Raw genomic sequence first — 17204 nt, forward strand, 5'->3', positions numbered from 1 at the left:
TGTAGGAGGCTCGTTTATAATTATATTTTGGGAAGGATGAGCGTTCATATGCAGTTGCATCCTTTTCACCTTTATAATGTGGTCCTATGATCATTTTATAAAGTAGTTGTGTTCTGTGTTATATAAACCAAGGAGTTGTTTCCTTTTGTTTTCCCATGTATTTCTTATCAATAAGAATTTCGGTGCGGCAATAGCAAAATACTGAAAGTGTGGCCCTGGGGGAAAATTCTGAGAACCACTGATGTGCTGCTCTTGATGAACCCAGAGGTCTGCTTCAGCAAGCCAGGCACCTCTATACATTCATGTCCTCACTGGCCACCTTCTGAGATTTTGCCATGTATTATTAGCTATTGAGGGACGTGGGTGGCGCTGTGGGTTAAACCACAGAGCCTAGGACTTGCCGATTAAAAGGTTGGCGGTTTGAATCCCTGTGACAGGGTGAGCTCCCGTTGCTTGGTCCCAGCTCCTGCTGACCTAGCAGTTCGAAAGCATGTCAAAGTGTAAGTAGATAAATAGGTACCACTGCGGTGGGAAGGTAAACGGCGTTTCTGTGCGCTGCTCTGGTTCGCCAGAAGTGGCTTAGTCATGCTGGCCACATGACCCGGAAGCTGTACACCGGTTCCCTCGGCCAATAAAGCGAGATGAGCACCGCAACCCCAGAGTCAGCCATGACTGGACCTAATGGTCAGGGGTCCCTTTACCTTTACCTTTGTTAGCTATTGCAGTCAAGTGTTTTCTCACACAGAGTTGGCTCACGGACGTAGAAATGAGGGATGGCTCTCCTCTTACTTTGTCATCTGCTCTTAACAAATCCCGATTCTTTCCACTTGTGTCCTTTCTCCTCCCACATCAGAACGCCAAAGTTCTCATCCAGAAGTAAGTATCCTTCCTTGCCTTATTGCCTCTGCATATCTACCTTCTTACTTCCTCCCCTCTCGAGTTTTCGGGTTTGAAAAGATGGAAGCTCTCCACCTGCGACCTGTGATTGCTTTCCCTCCTGCAGGATTTCTGAGATGTCCCAGAGCTGCAAACCTGAGAAGCTGGAGTCAGGCTATGACAACATGGATCACTACACAGTCGACTTCAATGCAGAAGAAAGACTTCTCTACCAGCTGGATTTTATCAAAGGTGGGGAGGGAAGCAGCCCCAGGTGCCCCCATTCAAGTTATTGAAGGATTCGAACCAGGATTTGATGATTGATTTCACAATTTTTTTATTATTAGCTCACTCTTCATTAAGAACAACCCCGTGCATTTATTCTTACTTAGCTAGTTCATAAAATTTACACACCACTTCATTATAACAAAATAATAATAATAAAAGAGGCTTACAAAAAAAGAATAAAACAATAAACTTATCAGTAAACATGGTTTTAAAAAAGCTGTTTAAAACATTCCAAAATAATTAAGACTGATAAGCTAAAAACAGATTAAAACACACGTAAACATTCTACATATCTGGGTAAACAAAAGTGTTTTTAGCAGGTGCAGAAAAGAGTACAGTGGTACCTTGGTTCTTGAACTTAATCCATTCCAGGAGTTGGTTTGACTCCCGAAACTATTCAACAACCAAGGCGTGGCTTCCGATTGGCTGCAGGAACTCAAGCAGAAGCCATGTCGGAGGTTCGGCTTCTGAAAAATGTTGACAAACCGGAACACTTACTTCCGGGTTTGCGGCATTCAGGAGCTGATTTGTTCGGCAATTAAGCCGTTCGGGAACCAAGGTTTGACTGTACAGTGAAGCCCCATGTCAATAGGCAGGAAGTTCCAAAGTGAATATGAATACTCAATATGCAATAAAACCCAAGTGCATGAAAGCAGAAGTAGGGATGGATCAAGAGTTCCTCTTCTGGAGTCCAAAGTCCACTCTGGGATTTTGATGGAGCCTGTGGATCCAGATATCTAAGTCTGCACAGCAAGTCAAAAGCAGTCTTCAGATTGCAGTGGCTAATTTCGTGCCCTCCAGAGGATGTTGAACAACAGCTCCTGCCACCATGGCCAATAGTCAGTGACGATGGCAGTTGCAGTCCAAGAGTGTTTGAGGTGTAGAGCATTGGGACTGTTGGAAAAACGCCCTGGGAAGGCTGCAAACTTCCCAAGTCTCCAGAGCATTCCCCGGTGGCTCCCTCTGGCTGCAAATCTTCTTCAGTCCAGAGCGGCCGGTAATAAGCAACCCTTCTCTCCTGAAAAGAGCACGCCAGTCTTCTGGTATATCATAGCAGACGAAAAACTCAATTGTAGTTCTAAAACTACTTTATTTACAGTCTTATACAGTGGTACCTCTGGATGCGAACGGGATCCATTCTGGAGCCCCGTTCGCATCCTGAGTAAAACATAAGATGCGACAGCGCGTCTGCGCATGCGCGGGCCGCATTTTGCCACTTCCGCGCATGCGCGTGATGTCATTTTGAGTGCGCATGTGCGAGTAGCGAAACCCAGAAGTAACGTGCTCCGTTACTTCTGGGTTGCCGCGGAGCGTAACTTGAAAACGCTCAACCTGAAGCACGTCTAACCCGAGGTATGACTGTATACAGAGACTCCATCAGTACATCTGTGCTCTCTGAACACCAGTACAGAACTGCAACACACACAGAAGTGAAATCAACTTCCAATAGTACTCAGAAGGAAGAGATAATACAGACTTCCTTTCTCACGCTCTCTCAGACACTCACATGATGTATACAAATCATAGTACCACTCGCTGGAGCAGCTCGGATAGGTAAAAATCCCAACAGGAGTACTTCTTTGCAACCACTTGTGCCATCAGTGCCTTAACCTTCATGCTGCCTTTTTAAAAAATCCCCTTTCTAGTTGAAGAAGAGTCTGAGCCAACGGCGGAAGAAGATGGCGCCTCTGCCGAGGCTGAAGATGCTTTGGCAGAGTACGGGGCAGCAGCTGGCGAGGGGCGAGAGGATCCTGAGGACTTCTTTGCTCCTGGAAAGGAAGAGCAGGCTCAAGGAAGAGCCCCAACGACAAATGAGACGCTGAGCAGTGGGGTGAAAGCTACGCCGCAGGCTGGGACAGAAGGCCTGGCTGGCAAAGAGGACAATTTATGGGGTGGCCAGCAGGTGAGAGCCAGGTCTAGGTTCCTTAAGTGCAAAGTGGGGCTGCTCTCGGGAGGCAAGAAAGGGGACTTGGGAGGTTCAGACTCCTCTGTCTCCTTGGGCTGTGTGCTTGACCTGCAGCATTTTTGCTTTTTTCATAAAAGGTTAGGATTGATAGAAAGGCTAGCTAGTTTTGTGGGAATGTTAAAGATAGTAGGAAAGGATATATTGAATAAGTATTATCCGTCCTTCACTCACACTAGTGAAGTGATGTAACAGAGCAAATTCCCCTCACTATATCTGGAAGCTAGTTTGCAGGTTCGTTTGTCTCTCTTGTTGTTGTTGTTGTTGTTTAGTTGTTTAGTCATGTCCGACTCTTCGTGACCCCATGGACCAGAGCACGCCAGGCACTCCTGTCTTCCACTGCCTCCCGCAGTTTGGTCAAACTCATGTTGGTAGTTTCAAGAACACTGTCCAACCATCTCGTCCTCTGTCGACCCCTTCTCCTTGTGCCCTCCATCTTTCCCAACATCAGGGTCTTTTCCAGGGAGTCTTCTCTTCTCATGAGGTGGTCTGTCCTTCCAGTGAGCACTCAGGGCTGATTTCCTTCAGAATGGATAGGTTGGATCTTCTTGCAGTCCATTTCCATTTTGATCCCTCTTAAAAGAATAAAGACACAAGAGTCTTTCTGAGCAAAGTAACAGAAAGTTTACTCACATTTCAGTTCACAGTTTGATCCCTGAAAGGCAGGCTTTACTTAGTGGCTGCACAACAAAGTGTGAGTTCATCTCATATGGAACCTGAACTCGTGTGCTGCTGGCTGAGATCCAGCAGACAGCAGAATTTACATTAAGACAACACTGGAACAAGACAACTTCAAGACTGAGAAAATGGCTGCAGGACTCGGATCTTTTCTGGAGTCAGCCAGAGCCACATCCATCTCCCAGGTCACATGCAGGGGGAGGATGCACCAGACCAGTGGAACAGGAAGTTACCCTGACTGGATGTCCCTCTGCCTGTGCCCACTCTAAGGAAATAAGGAATGTTGCATTTGACTCTACCAATGGATTACAGCCCACAAGTTTTCCATGGCATTTTGTTCTGATATCTCAAGGCAGGGATAATGAACCAGTGCACCCCAGGTGTGGTCAAGTTATAGGTCCCACAACCTCTGACCATGTTGACTGGCACTGATGGGGGTCCACCAAACATTTGGAAGGACATATGTCCCCCTTCCCTGTTCTTAAGTCATGCAGAGGCTCATGTCACTAGACCCTCCTCTAATTCCCTATGCCCCTAAAGTGAAGCAAGGACTGCTCTTTTACCGAATGAGCACACTGTGTCTTTCAGAAGCTTCAAAAAGCTTCTGAGTCCTTTCCTTACAGGGAAAGACCATCGTTCAGTGGCAGAGCATCTACTTTGCACGTAGAAGGTCCAGGTTCAATTCCTGGCATCGCCAGGTAGGACCGAGAAAGACCCTCTCTGCAATCCTGGAGGACCACTCTTTGTGGACTAGACAAAACTAGATGGACCAGGGTTCATAAGAGCTAAGGAGGATAGGAAGGCAGGCTGTTACCTTCAGCTGTGCTCCACCTTCCGAACCAAAGCAAAGTCCAATTTCCATTTTGAGGTGGTGGCCCTGCAGCAAACGGCCTCTGTTCCTATCTGGAGAAAATGCCGGAGACCTCCTTACACAGAAGGAGCTTGAGTTAAGTTGCCCTCCACCCTTCCCTCATCTTCCCATGGTGTCAATCTATTGCATTCTATGTCTTTGCAGTACTGTCCCTTAGGACAGGTGTGGGAAATTTCAGGCCTGGGGGTCCAATGTGGCCCTATAGTCCTCTCTGTTTGGCCCTCAGGACTCTTCCCAGGCCTCACCCCTCAAGGACTCTGCTTCACATCCTGAGTATTTTTGCCCAGATGGGGGTACATGGATGTGTGAGTGTACATAGAAACTAGATAAACAAAAATAAACTTTTTTGCTCCACCCACTTTGCCTCCGGCCCCTTCCACCACTGCCATGCTGCCCTTAGAAGATTGACCAAAAAGCAACGTGACCCTCAAGCCAAAAATGGTTCCCCATGCCCGTCTTACTCATTTGAAAGGAAACAGAACAGCATGACCAAATAAAAGAGGCAAATAATGGCATATACAGGCAATTATCACAATAATTCATTTTGCTTCCCTTTGAGTTTTTAAAATAAGATGGCTAATGAGTAAAAATCGAACCAGTTTAATGAGCTGTGTAATTGTTTTTAAAGGTGTTGCAGAGTTTTTGAAGTCAAGAGTTGGGCAGAAGCTTAGGTTTCATTGTAGCCTTTCATCTTCTCCTGATTTTTTCTTTCTTTCAGAGTCAGCTGGATGCGGAGCTCCATGTGACCGGCTCCAGTCCCCCAGCAACCTTGCCAGAATGCGATTTACAGGGTAATGTTCTCAGCCAAGACATGGGGCAGCCCAAAGTGGAGGTAGCCTCTGGCGAAGCCTTCAGCGCCACGGACAGCTCAGCAGAGACCGAGGAGAGCAGAGGCCTGGGCAATGGTAGGGAATGCGAAGCTGGTCATGCCCATCTTCTGAACGGCATGGCACCTGCCACCAGCCAGGTCAGTGGCAACACAAAGCTAGACTTCTTTGTGTTGGTTGTCATGTTACCCAACTTTCTCTGCTCATTTTGTGGGGAAGCCGTAAGCATTCTCAACTGGCAAGGCTCTGCTTTGGTGGGAGGAGTCTAATATGTAGCCAGGCTTAGAACTGTTGGTTCCTGTTCAGCTGTGGACCTTCCACCATTCATCCTCATTGGATGTCCCCAGATATACGAGAATGAGAGAGAGAAGCTTTCCTCTTTCTATATATGCACCAGTCCTAAGTCTCTTCCACCTGCCTCTCCTCATCTCCCCCACCCTTTGTCTTTCTTTTAAAGTAAAATAAGCACCAAGATAAAAGGGACGTGGGTGGCTCTGTGGGTTAAACCACAGAGCCTAGGACTTGCTGATCAGAAGGTTGGTGGTTCGAATCCTTGTGATGGGGTGAGCTCCCATTGCTCAGTCCCTGCTCCTGCCAACCTAGCAGTTTGAAAGCACGTCAAAGTGCAAGTAGATAAATAGGTACCGCTCCAGCGGGAAGGTAAACGGCGTTTCTGTGCTCTGCTCTGGTTCACCAGAAGCGGCTTAATCATGCTGGCCACATGACCCGGAAGCTGTACACCGGCTCCCTCGGCCAATAAAGTGAGATGAGCGCCACAACCCCAGAGTCGGCCACGACTGGACCTAATGGTCAGGGGTCCCCTTTACCTTTAAGCACCAAGATGCTTCAGTCTTTTCTCCGATGGGAATACAAAGTTATTAGGAACATGGCAGCTGTTGCATTACAGAGTATAAAAAAGAAATAAACAAAGATGCATACAGTAACTGTTTCCTGAGTTTAATCTTCAGCCTATCCCATGATCAGGCCTTTGGAAAATCTCGCTGTGGATTTTGACCTCACCCCTTCTAAATTTTGTGCCACCTTTAGGCTCCATTCCATTGCAAGATAGTTAAGCACAGTGCAGGCGCAGCTGTGGCAGTAAAGGTAAAGGGGCCCCTGACCATTAGGTCCAGTAGTGGCCGACTCTGGGGTTGTGGCGCTCATCTCGCTTTATTGGCCGAGGGAGCCGGCGTACAGCTTCCGGGTCATGTGGCCAGCATGACTAAGCCACTTCTGGCGAACCATAGCAGCGCACGGAAATGCCATTTACCTTCCCACAAGAGAGGTACCTATTTATCTACTTGCACTTTTGACGTGCTTTCGAACTGCTAGGTTGGCAGGAGCAGGGACAGAGCAATGGGAGCTCACCCCATTGTGGGGATTCAAACTGCTGACCGTCTGATCTGCAAGTCCTAGGCTCTGTGGTTTAACCCACAGCGCCACCTGTGTCCCCAAGCTGTGGCAGTGGGAAGGGTTAAATCAGCCTTTTTGAGTCCATGGCTCCCTTGACCAACTGCATTCTTTCTGTGGCCCCTATGGGGCTCAGGAACCCAGTTATGTCACCCCTTGCCTGCAGAGCTGGCAGCCCCTCACCCTTTTTCAAACACCCTCCCTTGTGGAGTTTTCCCTCAGCCTCCTGTCCTCCCCCCTTTCCTTGGGAGTCCCCTGAACAGCTGCAGCTGCTGCCCCTGGCCTCTGAGCTGCCCCCACTGCCCCACAGAGAGGTGCCTCCTCACACTGCCCCACAGGGACCTGGGAAGCACCCCCTGGCCAGCCCCAGATGCACTATTCACCTGGGGAGCTTGTAGCCAGGGCTGCTGCAACAAACAGCTGTACAAGCCTTTGGGAGTCAGAGACACAAGAGGGAGGGAAGGGAAGGAAAGAGAGTCAGGGGCCAGTGTTGCCCGCAGCACCCCTGACCACCATTCAAGGCACCCCAAGGTGCCACAGTACACTGTTTGAAAACCACTGGGTTAAATGATCAAGCCACGGCTTGGCTGCTGCAAAGCGAGTGCAAAGTGGCCTCGCTTCTGAGAATAACTCTTCTCTCTTCCTCCAGCAGGCATTGTTGAAGTGGGGCATTTATTTGGCTGTTTTATTTTAGCAATAGGGAGCAGGTGTCCTAGAACGGTGCCCATAATTGCATGCGGGGCGGGGGCCCTTCTGCTCCTCCAGACCCCACTGAGATGCCTCTCACAGCGATGATTAAACTCTTCCCTCCCTTCGCTTGCTTCAAAGAGCTGCCTGGGCCGCCTGGCCTTGCAACGGACTCTTGGCGAGTCTATTCTTAGCTTCTCTTGTTCTGTCCTTCCTCGCTTAACAATACCTCAAGTATGAGCCACACGTTTCATCTGTGAGAGCTTTTACTGAGGTAGGAGCTGGGGCTAAGAGGGAAGCTCAGTTTCTGGAAGTGTTTTCACCTGGGTTGATGGGCCCAGAGGATGGTGCTGGGTGTTGTTTGAAACATGTTACCTGCATGACATGTATTCCAAGAGTGGAAAGAATACTGTTGCCTTCAGCTCCTGTTTGTGGGTTCCCACAGGCATCTGGTTGGCTGCTGTGTGAAATGGATGCTGGACTAGATTGGGCTTTTGGCCTGATCCAGCAGCCAGGCTCTTCTTTCCAAGTGCAATTCAAAGTGTTGGTGCTGACCTTAAAGCCCTAAACTGCCTCGGCCCAGAATATCTGAAGGAGCGTCTCCACCCCCATCGTTCAGCCCAGACACTGAGATCCAGTGCCAAGGGCCTTCTGGCAGTTTCCTCACTGTGAGAAGTGAGGTTACAGGAACCAGGCAGAGGGCCTTCTCAGTAGTGGCACCCGCCCTGTGGAACGCCCTCCCATCAGATGTCAAGGAAATAAGCAACTACAGTGGTGCCTCGCAAGACGAAATTAATCCGTTCCGCGAGTCTCTTCGTCTTGCGGTTTTTTCGTCTTGCGAAGCATGGCTATTAGCGGCTTAGCAGCTATTAGCGGCTTAGCGGCTTAGCGGCTATTAACGGCTTAGCGGCTTAGCAGCTATTAACGGCTTAGCGGCTTTAAGAAAAAGGAAACAAACTCGCAAGAACTCGCAAGACGTTTCGTCTTGCGAAGCAAGCCCATAGGGAAATTCGTCTTGCGGAACGACTCAAAAAACGGAAAACTCTTTCGTCTTGCGCGTTTTTCGTCTTGCGAGGCATTCGTCTTGCGAGGCACCACTGTATCTGACTCTTAGAAGACATCTGAAGGCAGCCCTGTTTAGGGAAGTTTTTAATGACTGATGTTTTATTGCCTTTTTAATATTCTGATGGGAGCCTCCCAGAGTGGCTTGGGGAACCCAGCCAGATGGGTGGGGTATATATATATATATATATATATATATATATATATATATATAATAACAATTTCTTCTTGGTTTCTATGTACTCTGCATGCATTGATTGCCTCTATGTTCCTAGAAGTGCACACTCCAAAACTCTCTTCCTCCATCCTTGTCCTTTGAAGCTGCTTTTAACTCCCTGAATACCCCTCTTTTTCCCAGGCTCCTGAATCCAGTCCCACCGCTGAGAGATGGAGAAGCGAGGAGATTACTGAACCTCTCCTCAGCAGCTTCTTCAACCCCACTACCCTTTGGCTACATGATTAAGGAGAGTTCGTGCAGAGGTGAGGACGGAACCGGAGGACATCTCACTCCACGCTGGCAGTTTCCATGCTTTCTGCCATGCAGTCGCTAAAATACAGGAAGGGAGCTTGGAAGGGAGGTCATCAGATTGGACTCTCCTCCAGCAACACAAACGCAACAGAGAAAATAAAAAAATTCCTTCCAGTAGCACCTTAGAGACCAACTAAGTTTGTTATTGGTATGAGCTTTCGTGTGCATGTATCTGAAGAAATGTGCATGCACATGAACGCTCATACCAATAACAAACTTAGTTGGTCTCTAAGGTGCTACTGGAAGGAATTTTTTTATTTTGTTTTGACTATGGCAGACCAACCTGGCTACCTACCTGTAACTAGAGCAACAGAGAAAGGGAGACATACCTGAACAAGAATGGCTGTTTCTGAGGCCTTAAGTCAGGGGTGGGTGGAAGGTCAACTGGGATCTGCTGGCTGAACGTCTGAGTGATTTGAACTCGATCCACAAGGGTTTCTGGTGTCCAATTGTTTAACAGTGGCAACAATAAAATGCCTCTCTCCCCCCCCCCCCAAATCCTGCTGAAATGATTAAGTCAGTGGTGGGGGAAAAGGACTTTGAGAGCAGTTCATTTCTGGCCCTAAGAACAAATTATTTATTGCATCATTTATATTCCACCTTTTCCTCCAATGAGCTCTAGGTGGCGTGCATGTTTCTCCCCCCCCCCCTCCAATCCCAACAACAGCCCTGTGAGGTAGGTTAGGCTGAGAGGCACTGACTGGCCAAGGTCACTCAGCAAGGCTCATGGCTGAGAGGGGATTTGAACCCTGGTTTCCCAGGTCCTAGTCCAGCACCCTGACTGCTACACCGTTCTTGGGTTCAAAATTCTCCTTCAGTTTCTGCCATCAAAACTTGGTTTTGATTGGTGCATCTCTGGGTTTGAGTGAAAGCAACGTCAGTGCCCAAAGCTTGAAGTCTTCCCACCGTAAGATCACAACGTCCATGATTCAGTGTCTCTGAATGTTGCAGTGAGAATGCAGGGCAGTATCAGGGGGTCTCTTTCTGCCTGGCATTCTGAGACCTCCATGCTGCCATCTCTGCCCAATGTGTGTAATATCTGGAGGATTGTGAATTGATGGTTGTGTCAATGGAAGGAGTGAAGGAATCTGGAGCAGGGTTTTGGAAGCCTCAGCTTTGGGGACCAAATGTGGCCCTCCAGAGCTTCTTTGGCCCCTGAGGCTCTTCCTGGGCCATGCTTCATCCCATTACTCTGGCTTCTCCTTGAGAGATTTTGCCTATGATAATGACATTTGTTTGTTGGGGTGGAAGGTGGAGAGATGCAGGGGAATGTAGAAACATCTGGCTTTTGCATGGCCGGAATGTAGCTTCCTGCATGAGGTAAGAGGCATATCTCTTGCTATGCCTGTTTTCACCTCTGGCCCTTCCCTGCACTCGCATGCAGCCCCTGGAAGGTTCTCCATAAGGGAATGTGGCCCTCGAAAAATGTTCCCCACCCCTGCTCTGGATAGTGAATGAAGCTATTGCAGATGGATCCATTTTGGACTGGCCAGAATCCAGACTAGGGTCTGAGCCAGAGCACAGATGCTTAAAACCCACTGCCTGACCCTCTCTCCACCTTGAAGTTTTCCATATATCATCACAAGATGCTCCCTTGCATCCTGAATCATGTTCTCCTGGTGTTTTCTTAACCATCAGGTCCAACTGCACTCTTCAAGAGAATCTGTCGCTCAGCACACCGGTTGGCCTAACCCACTCCATGATCAGCAAGGAGGGAGACGCGCCAGTGCAGAGCTCAAGCAAGTGAGCCAGACCACGTACTCAAAAGGAGAGCACCCCCTTGGCAGTCCCCAGCTTTCCCATTTCCTCTCCTTTGACTGTCACCCCCCCCACCACATTCTCCCAATTCTCTTCCACTTTGGTGCTTTCTAAACAGGAGTATTAAATTCAGGATGGTGCAAAGTGCGTCCCCACCGGTTGAATTTGTTTAGAACCTGTGATTTGCAGAGGTCGAAGGCCCCGCCTGTTTTTGACCCCACCCCTAGAAGGAAGCAGCCTTATTAAAAAATAAAGTTTATTCCGGACACTTCAGTGTACACCCTCCGGTTGGGTGGTTGCTTTAGGAGACTGAGAGATAACAACATCTGTACATGACTAAATCAGGCAGGGCACATTTGGATCAGGAGGTGTGAACTGCTGGGTATCGGCTAGAGAAGACCGCAGTGTGTTCGGCACTCTGAACAGACACACGCACACACACACGTTTTGCCGTGATCACATCCTCATGATCCCAAAGCTGTAGAAAAGATACAAGATATGCTTATAGCACCCCACCCCCAAGAACACTCAATAAGCTGTACATTTTTGGCAGGATTTAATTACAGGCTTGACGATGGACAGTTTAAGGACCTCTGCTTCTAGCTGAGTTCTAGCACAGGAAAGATTTTCCCCACCCCACCCCCACTGTATCTGAAATTAAAAAATGACCTCCTTCCTTATCAGGAAAGAGCAGGAGACTAGTTTCCCCCTGACTCTTGCCCAAAATCTGCTTGCAGAACCGCTGTGGCTTTTCAGTTCTTAAAAAATTCTGTATGAGCCTCTGCAGGTTTCCTGGAACAAGCACTTCAAATTTTGTGTTGTACCTGCGAATGCAACGCTAGAAAACTCTGCACGACGTTCTAGGAGAGCATTTTCACTCATGTTTGAAGCCTGTTAGCCTTGCTCAACTCATACCCCCCACTCCTTCTGCCATCTCAAATTTGGAACACCTTTTGCCCGGAAACTGCCCTTTCCTCACTTATGCCCCTCTGTCAAAGAGGGCTGGCGTGTATTGACAGCACTATAGAAAGTATATTAACAATGTGAATTAGAAACTTTCTGGGAGTTGTAGCAAAACACATTGTCCTCTTTTGTTGCTGGGCAGAAGGATCCAATAAAACACACACAAACACATACAAGTGTAGGAGAAATTGACAGAGCAGACCCAAGATTAAGGGATATCACATCATTCCCCCCCCCCAAAAGAACACCAAACTGCACAATTGAAAGAATAAATGTTAAGCTTTGCAGTTATGCCCAGTCCCTCCATTCAATCCCTGTTCACTTGCCAATATTATGCAGCAATATTTTGTTACTCCGAGCTTTCTGAGCCAGTCTCTCTTCGCGGGACATCTCCAGAAACTCCCGGAGGAGGTGAAAGGTCAAGTCTAGGGAGTTTGGGCGGCCATCGCGTCTTTTGCTGGAGCCGGCAGACCGCTCAGCTCTCTGCTGCTGATGCCGGGACCCCGATCTGGCCTCTGGTGGTTTGCAGGACCCGGGAGATCTTTGGTCTTGGAAGAGTCCCTCTTCTGAACCAGCCGGGGGTCTTGGGGGGTTGTCCTCCCACTCTGAGCGGCTAAGCCACTGCTCCCAGCTCAGGCTGCTTACGGGGAGCAGATGGGACATGGCTGGCCTGGGCCACTCTGAAGGGAGGCAGGATTTCAGGGGGAGAAACAGAAGGAGGAGGCAAAAGGCAGCCGAGACCATCTGTGCCATCATCAAACGTCCTTTGTCTAGGAGAGATAGATAGATAATTTATTACGGTCAAAGACCAGCTCACATAACACAACAAAAACAGCGTTCATAAAGATAAAATATACAATTGGAGCAGATTGCAGCAATAGCTCATGAGTTAAAATTAAGATATATACATGCACCCATACAACTGAGATTTAGGCTACCATAAAAAATTGACCCTGAGGCGCCCCAAAGGGCAACTTCAGCATTTCCCTAGTAAGCTATTTTATTCTAGAGGATGATCTGTGCCTACAAATCTGGGTGCAGAATCTGGCTACCAGCCAGGTCGTCTTATGATCTTTGCCTAAGAGGAGAGAATTCAGTTTAGACTTGTCTGAAAGATCGGTGATCTAGGAGAGAATGCAGGATCCGAGTTAACTCTGGGCTTGGCAGGAATGGATTTACTTCAAAGCACCTCCTTCCCCCACACTCCAAAGAGTCTCAAAGGGGCTAAGAATGTAAACAGCATCAAAACAAGAATGAAAAACAAGCTAGCTGCTTAAACACTGGAGAACTGTGAACATGCAAGGGTTTCCACTAGCATAATGAGACTTTTCTCCCTCTCTCTTCATCCGTGCCCCCCCCCCCCCACAATTGGTTCAGGAGGTTGGGGGAAATCTCCAAAACATCATGTAAGGAGAGGAGAGGGGGAGAATCATTCCACCCAGCCAGCTGAAAATCTTGCACTGGTGGAATGAGGGTCATAGTGCTACAATTATTTCCTCCCTAGGTCTTTTTTTGGGGTCTGGGGGTGAGTGGCCGTAGCTTCGTTATAGAGCAGCACAATCAAGCAGTACATAAATTGAAATCAATTAATAAGATAGCAGATCTGTCTGAGAACTTTGAGGGTTGCTGCCAGCCTGAGTAAGCAATATTGAGCTAGGTGGACGTGCTTTAAAGCATCATCACACACACACACACACACACACACACACTAGTGAAGGGGCCGTCTGTCTTTTAAATCAAGTGAATAGTTGATTAATTGCAAGGGTGGTTTGGTAACAGAGGACAGGCTGTCTTTCAGAGATGCTTCTCCATGTTGCAGAGAACCATAGTATCACAGAATTACAGAGTTGGGAGGGAATCAAAGAATCATCTGGTCTAACCCCCTGCTGTGCAGGAATTTCCACAGGAAGGAAGCCCAGCCTTCACCCGAACACAGTTTAAAGACTCCTGCAACTAGCTCAGGGCACTTTTCATTCAACTCAATTCATTTCTGCCACCTGATAATGTTTCAGGAACGCCTCAGGAAGCAGCCTTAAAACCGGCCAGTCTAAACTCAGCCTGCCGACTCTGATTGGCAGAAGCTCTCCAGGGTGTCAGGTTAGCAACAGGTCGCTCCTGTCACCTGTTATATCTGATTCTTCTAACTTCAGGTGCCAGGGGCTAAATTTCAGCTTACCCAGGTGCAGTTAGAAATGTCTCCATTCTGAAAGCTTGGAGAGCCACTGCCAGTCAGTGCTGGCATACTGAGCTAGATAGAACCAAAGATCTGATTCAGTAGAAGGCATCTTCCTGTTGCTATTTGTCTGAGGCGGAGGAGGTGGTGCGTCTTGTTGATAACAGAACATACTTTCCATGTGCAGAGTCCTGTCTTAAATCCCTAGCACTAATGCATTTCCTAAAGGGTAAATCGTTTTGTGTGTTCACAGAAACTTTGAGTTGGAAGGGACCCAAGGGTCATCTAGTCCAACCCGCTGCAGTGAAGGAATCTCAGCTAAAAATTCTCTGGCAGATGGCCACCCAACCTCTGCTTAAAAACCTCCCAGGAAGGAGAGTTCATCACCTTCCAAAGGCTGTCGAACAGCTCTTACCACCAGAAAGTTCTTCCTGATGTTTAGTGGGAATCTCCTAACTTGAATCCATTGGTTTGATTCCATTCTCCTGCCTCCAGAGCAGGAGAGAACAAGCTTGCTCCATCTTCCAGGTGACAGCCCTTCAGATACCTGAAGATGGCTATCATAACATCTCTCAGAACACACCTGGAATGGCAAGGCATTGCACTACAACCCGCTGCCTCACGGAAACCATCAAATTAGCTGCTTTCTCTTATTTCCCTGGATATAGAATCTATGCCTAGGACAGCTGCATAGCAAACATTCAACAAGTGTCATTTTTATCATGCTACCCTGTGTACCTATGCTGGGCTAAGCCACGCTGTTGAATTTGGTTAATGTGTGTCTGCACAGGACAAAGAACCATTGCTGCATTTATTCTGTGCCACAGCAGATTTAAAGGTAATACTGGCATTAAATGGATCTAAAAGCACTACTGATGTTGAGAGAGTTGTACTGTGCCCGGAAAAGCACCAGAACACTTTTTTTAAAAAAAGGAAGAATGAAGGGGGGTCATCAAAGCTTTATTACCCGCAGCCCAAGAGCCATCCCTGCGCTGCAGATGGTCAGGTACAAGAAAGATTTGAGCAACACAATGCAGCTGGCTTAAGTAAATGAGCCAAACTGCACACTACAAAGGAAAAGCATGGAACCCCCTGGGATTAAAGGAAATAGATGAAAAACCAATGTGACTTGGAATAATAGCATTTTCCTAACACCCTGTATTCGTACCTTGGCCATGAAGCTTATGTTAATTCACCCTGATTTACTGGGAACCAAACATTATTGGCTCCTCTATAAATGATCACCCACACCCAAAAACCTGTCTTACATTCTCTGCTTGTAAGGAGATCCCTGCTGAATCATATTATGGGTTTAGCACCTGATTTCCAATGGTGTGAACCAAATTCCTCGGGGGAAGTCCCTGTCATTTGCCTGCCCTGAGTCTGCCTTCCAGAGTTATACTGCTACAGACCATGGAGGCTCCAGTCTATTTAGCTATAAAAACTACTATCTGCCAATACATTTTCCTCTTCCATGAATGGTGTAATCCCTCTTCAAACCCATCTACATAAAAATTAGGAGGTCTTGCTGTGGATCAGAGGAATGAATGAGTTAAATAGGCTTAATTGGTTTTAAACTTGTCATTTATATTGCCTTAACCTGCCCTGGGACCTTACAGTGGAGGGTGGAATGATGATGATGATAATTAATAATATTAGATTGGAAAGAATAACAAGAATAGCAGCAGCCTTTCAAGTGCTGGTGAGGGCATACTCTTCCTTCCTCAAGACGTAGAAAGTGATATCCAAGCATTTAATATTTCATTAATAAATATTTAACAAATAAGCACATGTTTGCTGTCCTGGGAGCTCTTTGCTCCTGTCCCTGTTCTGTGGAGGTAAACACAGAAACGCCACTTCATAGCTGATCTTTCACCTCCGTCTCCCCTGGTGAAGAGGTTGCACTTACAATCTTTCTGCACCTGTAGCTTCCCGGTACCTTGGATTAATTACAAAGAAGCTTCTTTCCTTCACCCCCTGTCCCATCCCTCACCTGAAAACCTGCTCACCTGCCTCTTTGCTTCAGAATTATAACCCCGCACCTTAGGACCCCCCCTTGGCATGTAATCACGCCCAACTCCTCGCTCCAGATGCCACGTCCCAGGTGCGCTAGCAGGGTCTGTCTGAGAGGAGGGCTTGGTCCTTGCAACTCACCTTGCGCAGCCTTCAAGAGGTTTCGGTCTTTTGCCCTACAACTCTTGCCTGGCGCTGCTGACACCCCCAATCTTTATCAGACTCCTGTCTGCAAGAAGCCAGCAGACCTATTTATAGTGGGGAGACTCCTTCCACCCCTCCCGGCTCCTTCCACCCCCTCCTTCCCCAGCAGGAGCGGGAGAGAGAGAGAGAGAGGGATGGGGTGGGGGCTCCCTAGCACCGGGAACTGTGACGTAGTCTTCTCCAGCCCCGGGAAGGGAAGAGGAACGAGAGAGCGGAGTCCTTTTCTAAAGAGATTGCATTAGACATGTACACATATAAAATTGCTGGGGTTCAATTAGCGCAAATACGGCAAGGCAGGCACGGGCGCTGTTCGAGGTGCTGAAATCGCCGGCGCTGCCTGGACGCAACGGGGCTGAAGTTGGTTCCTAATTTCGAGTTCCTTATCAAACATAGAGTTGAATGAACGGGATGCGAAGGGTCTCAGTTCCTTCTTCTATGCTTTCCAGTTACCCGGGCTGGAGAAGTGGGGATGGGGAGAAGGAGGGTGCTGGGTGAATGAAAGTCCTGCTGCAGCTTTGGGGGTTCAGTCTGCACGATGTCACAGTCCTTCCTAGTTCAAATAACAAAGGAAGGTAAGAATGAATAGCTGGGTCAGGCCAATGGCTCATATAGTTCCGCAGCCTGTTCTCACACTGGCCAACCAGATGCCTGGGGAGAAACCAGGGGGCAGAAAATGAGCATAAGAGTCCTCTCACCTCCTGTGGTTTCCAGCAACTCGTATTCCAACACATTGCTGCCTCTAACTATGGAAGCAGAGCTCAGTCATTGTAGCTAGTAGCCCTCAATTTGTTGTTCTTGTTTAGTCGTTTAGTCGTGTCCAATTCTTCGTGACCCCATGGACCAGAGCACGCCAGGCACTCCTGTCTTCCACTGCCTCCCGCAGTTTGGTCAGTTTGGTCAGA

General features: G+C 48.0%; 1 protein-coding gene across 2 annotated transcripts in view; it reads left to right on the forward strand.

Moving 5' to 3' along the window:
- The window catches only part of LOC308480028 (tripartite motif-containing protein 54-like), a 36353-nt gene extending 25408 nt beyond the window's left edge, over positions 1-10945 (forward strand). Inside the window, exons 6-11 of one of the 2 annotated variants that reach the window (XM_081011241.1) lie at positions 854-876; positions 1004-1128; positions 2811-3067; positions 5395-5643; positions 9021-9142; positions 10830-10945. In XM_081011241.1, the coding sequence (XP_080867367.1) occupies positions 854-876; positions 1004-1128; positions 2811-3067; positions 5395-5643; positions 9021-9125 (759 nt within the window). In that variant the 3' untranslated portion in view covers positions 9126-9142; positions 10830-10945. The remainder of the gene's footprint in view (positions 1-853; positions 877-1003; positions 1129-2810; positions 3068-5394; positions 5644-9020; positions 9143-10829) is intronic. The other variant, XM_081011242.1, reaches the window with a different exon arrangement.
- The last annotated feature ends 6259 nt before the right edge of the window (positions 10946-17204 follow it).

Source organism: Podarcis pityusensis (genome assembly GCF_964106645.2).
Source record: "Podarcis pityusensis genome assembly, chromosome: 6".
In the NCBI taxonomy this organism is placed as follows: domain Eukaryota; kingdom Metazoa; phylum Chordata; class Lepidosauria; order Squamata; family Lacertidae; genus Podarcis; species Podarcis pityusensis.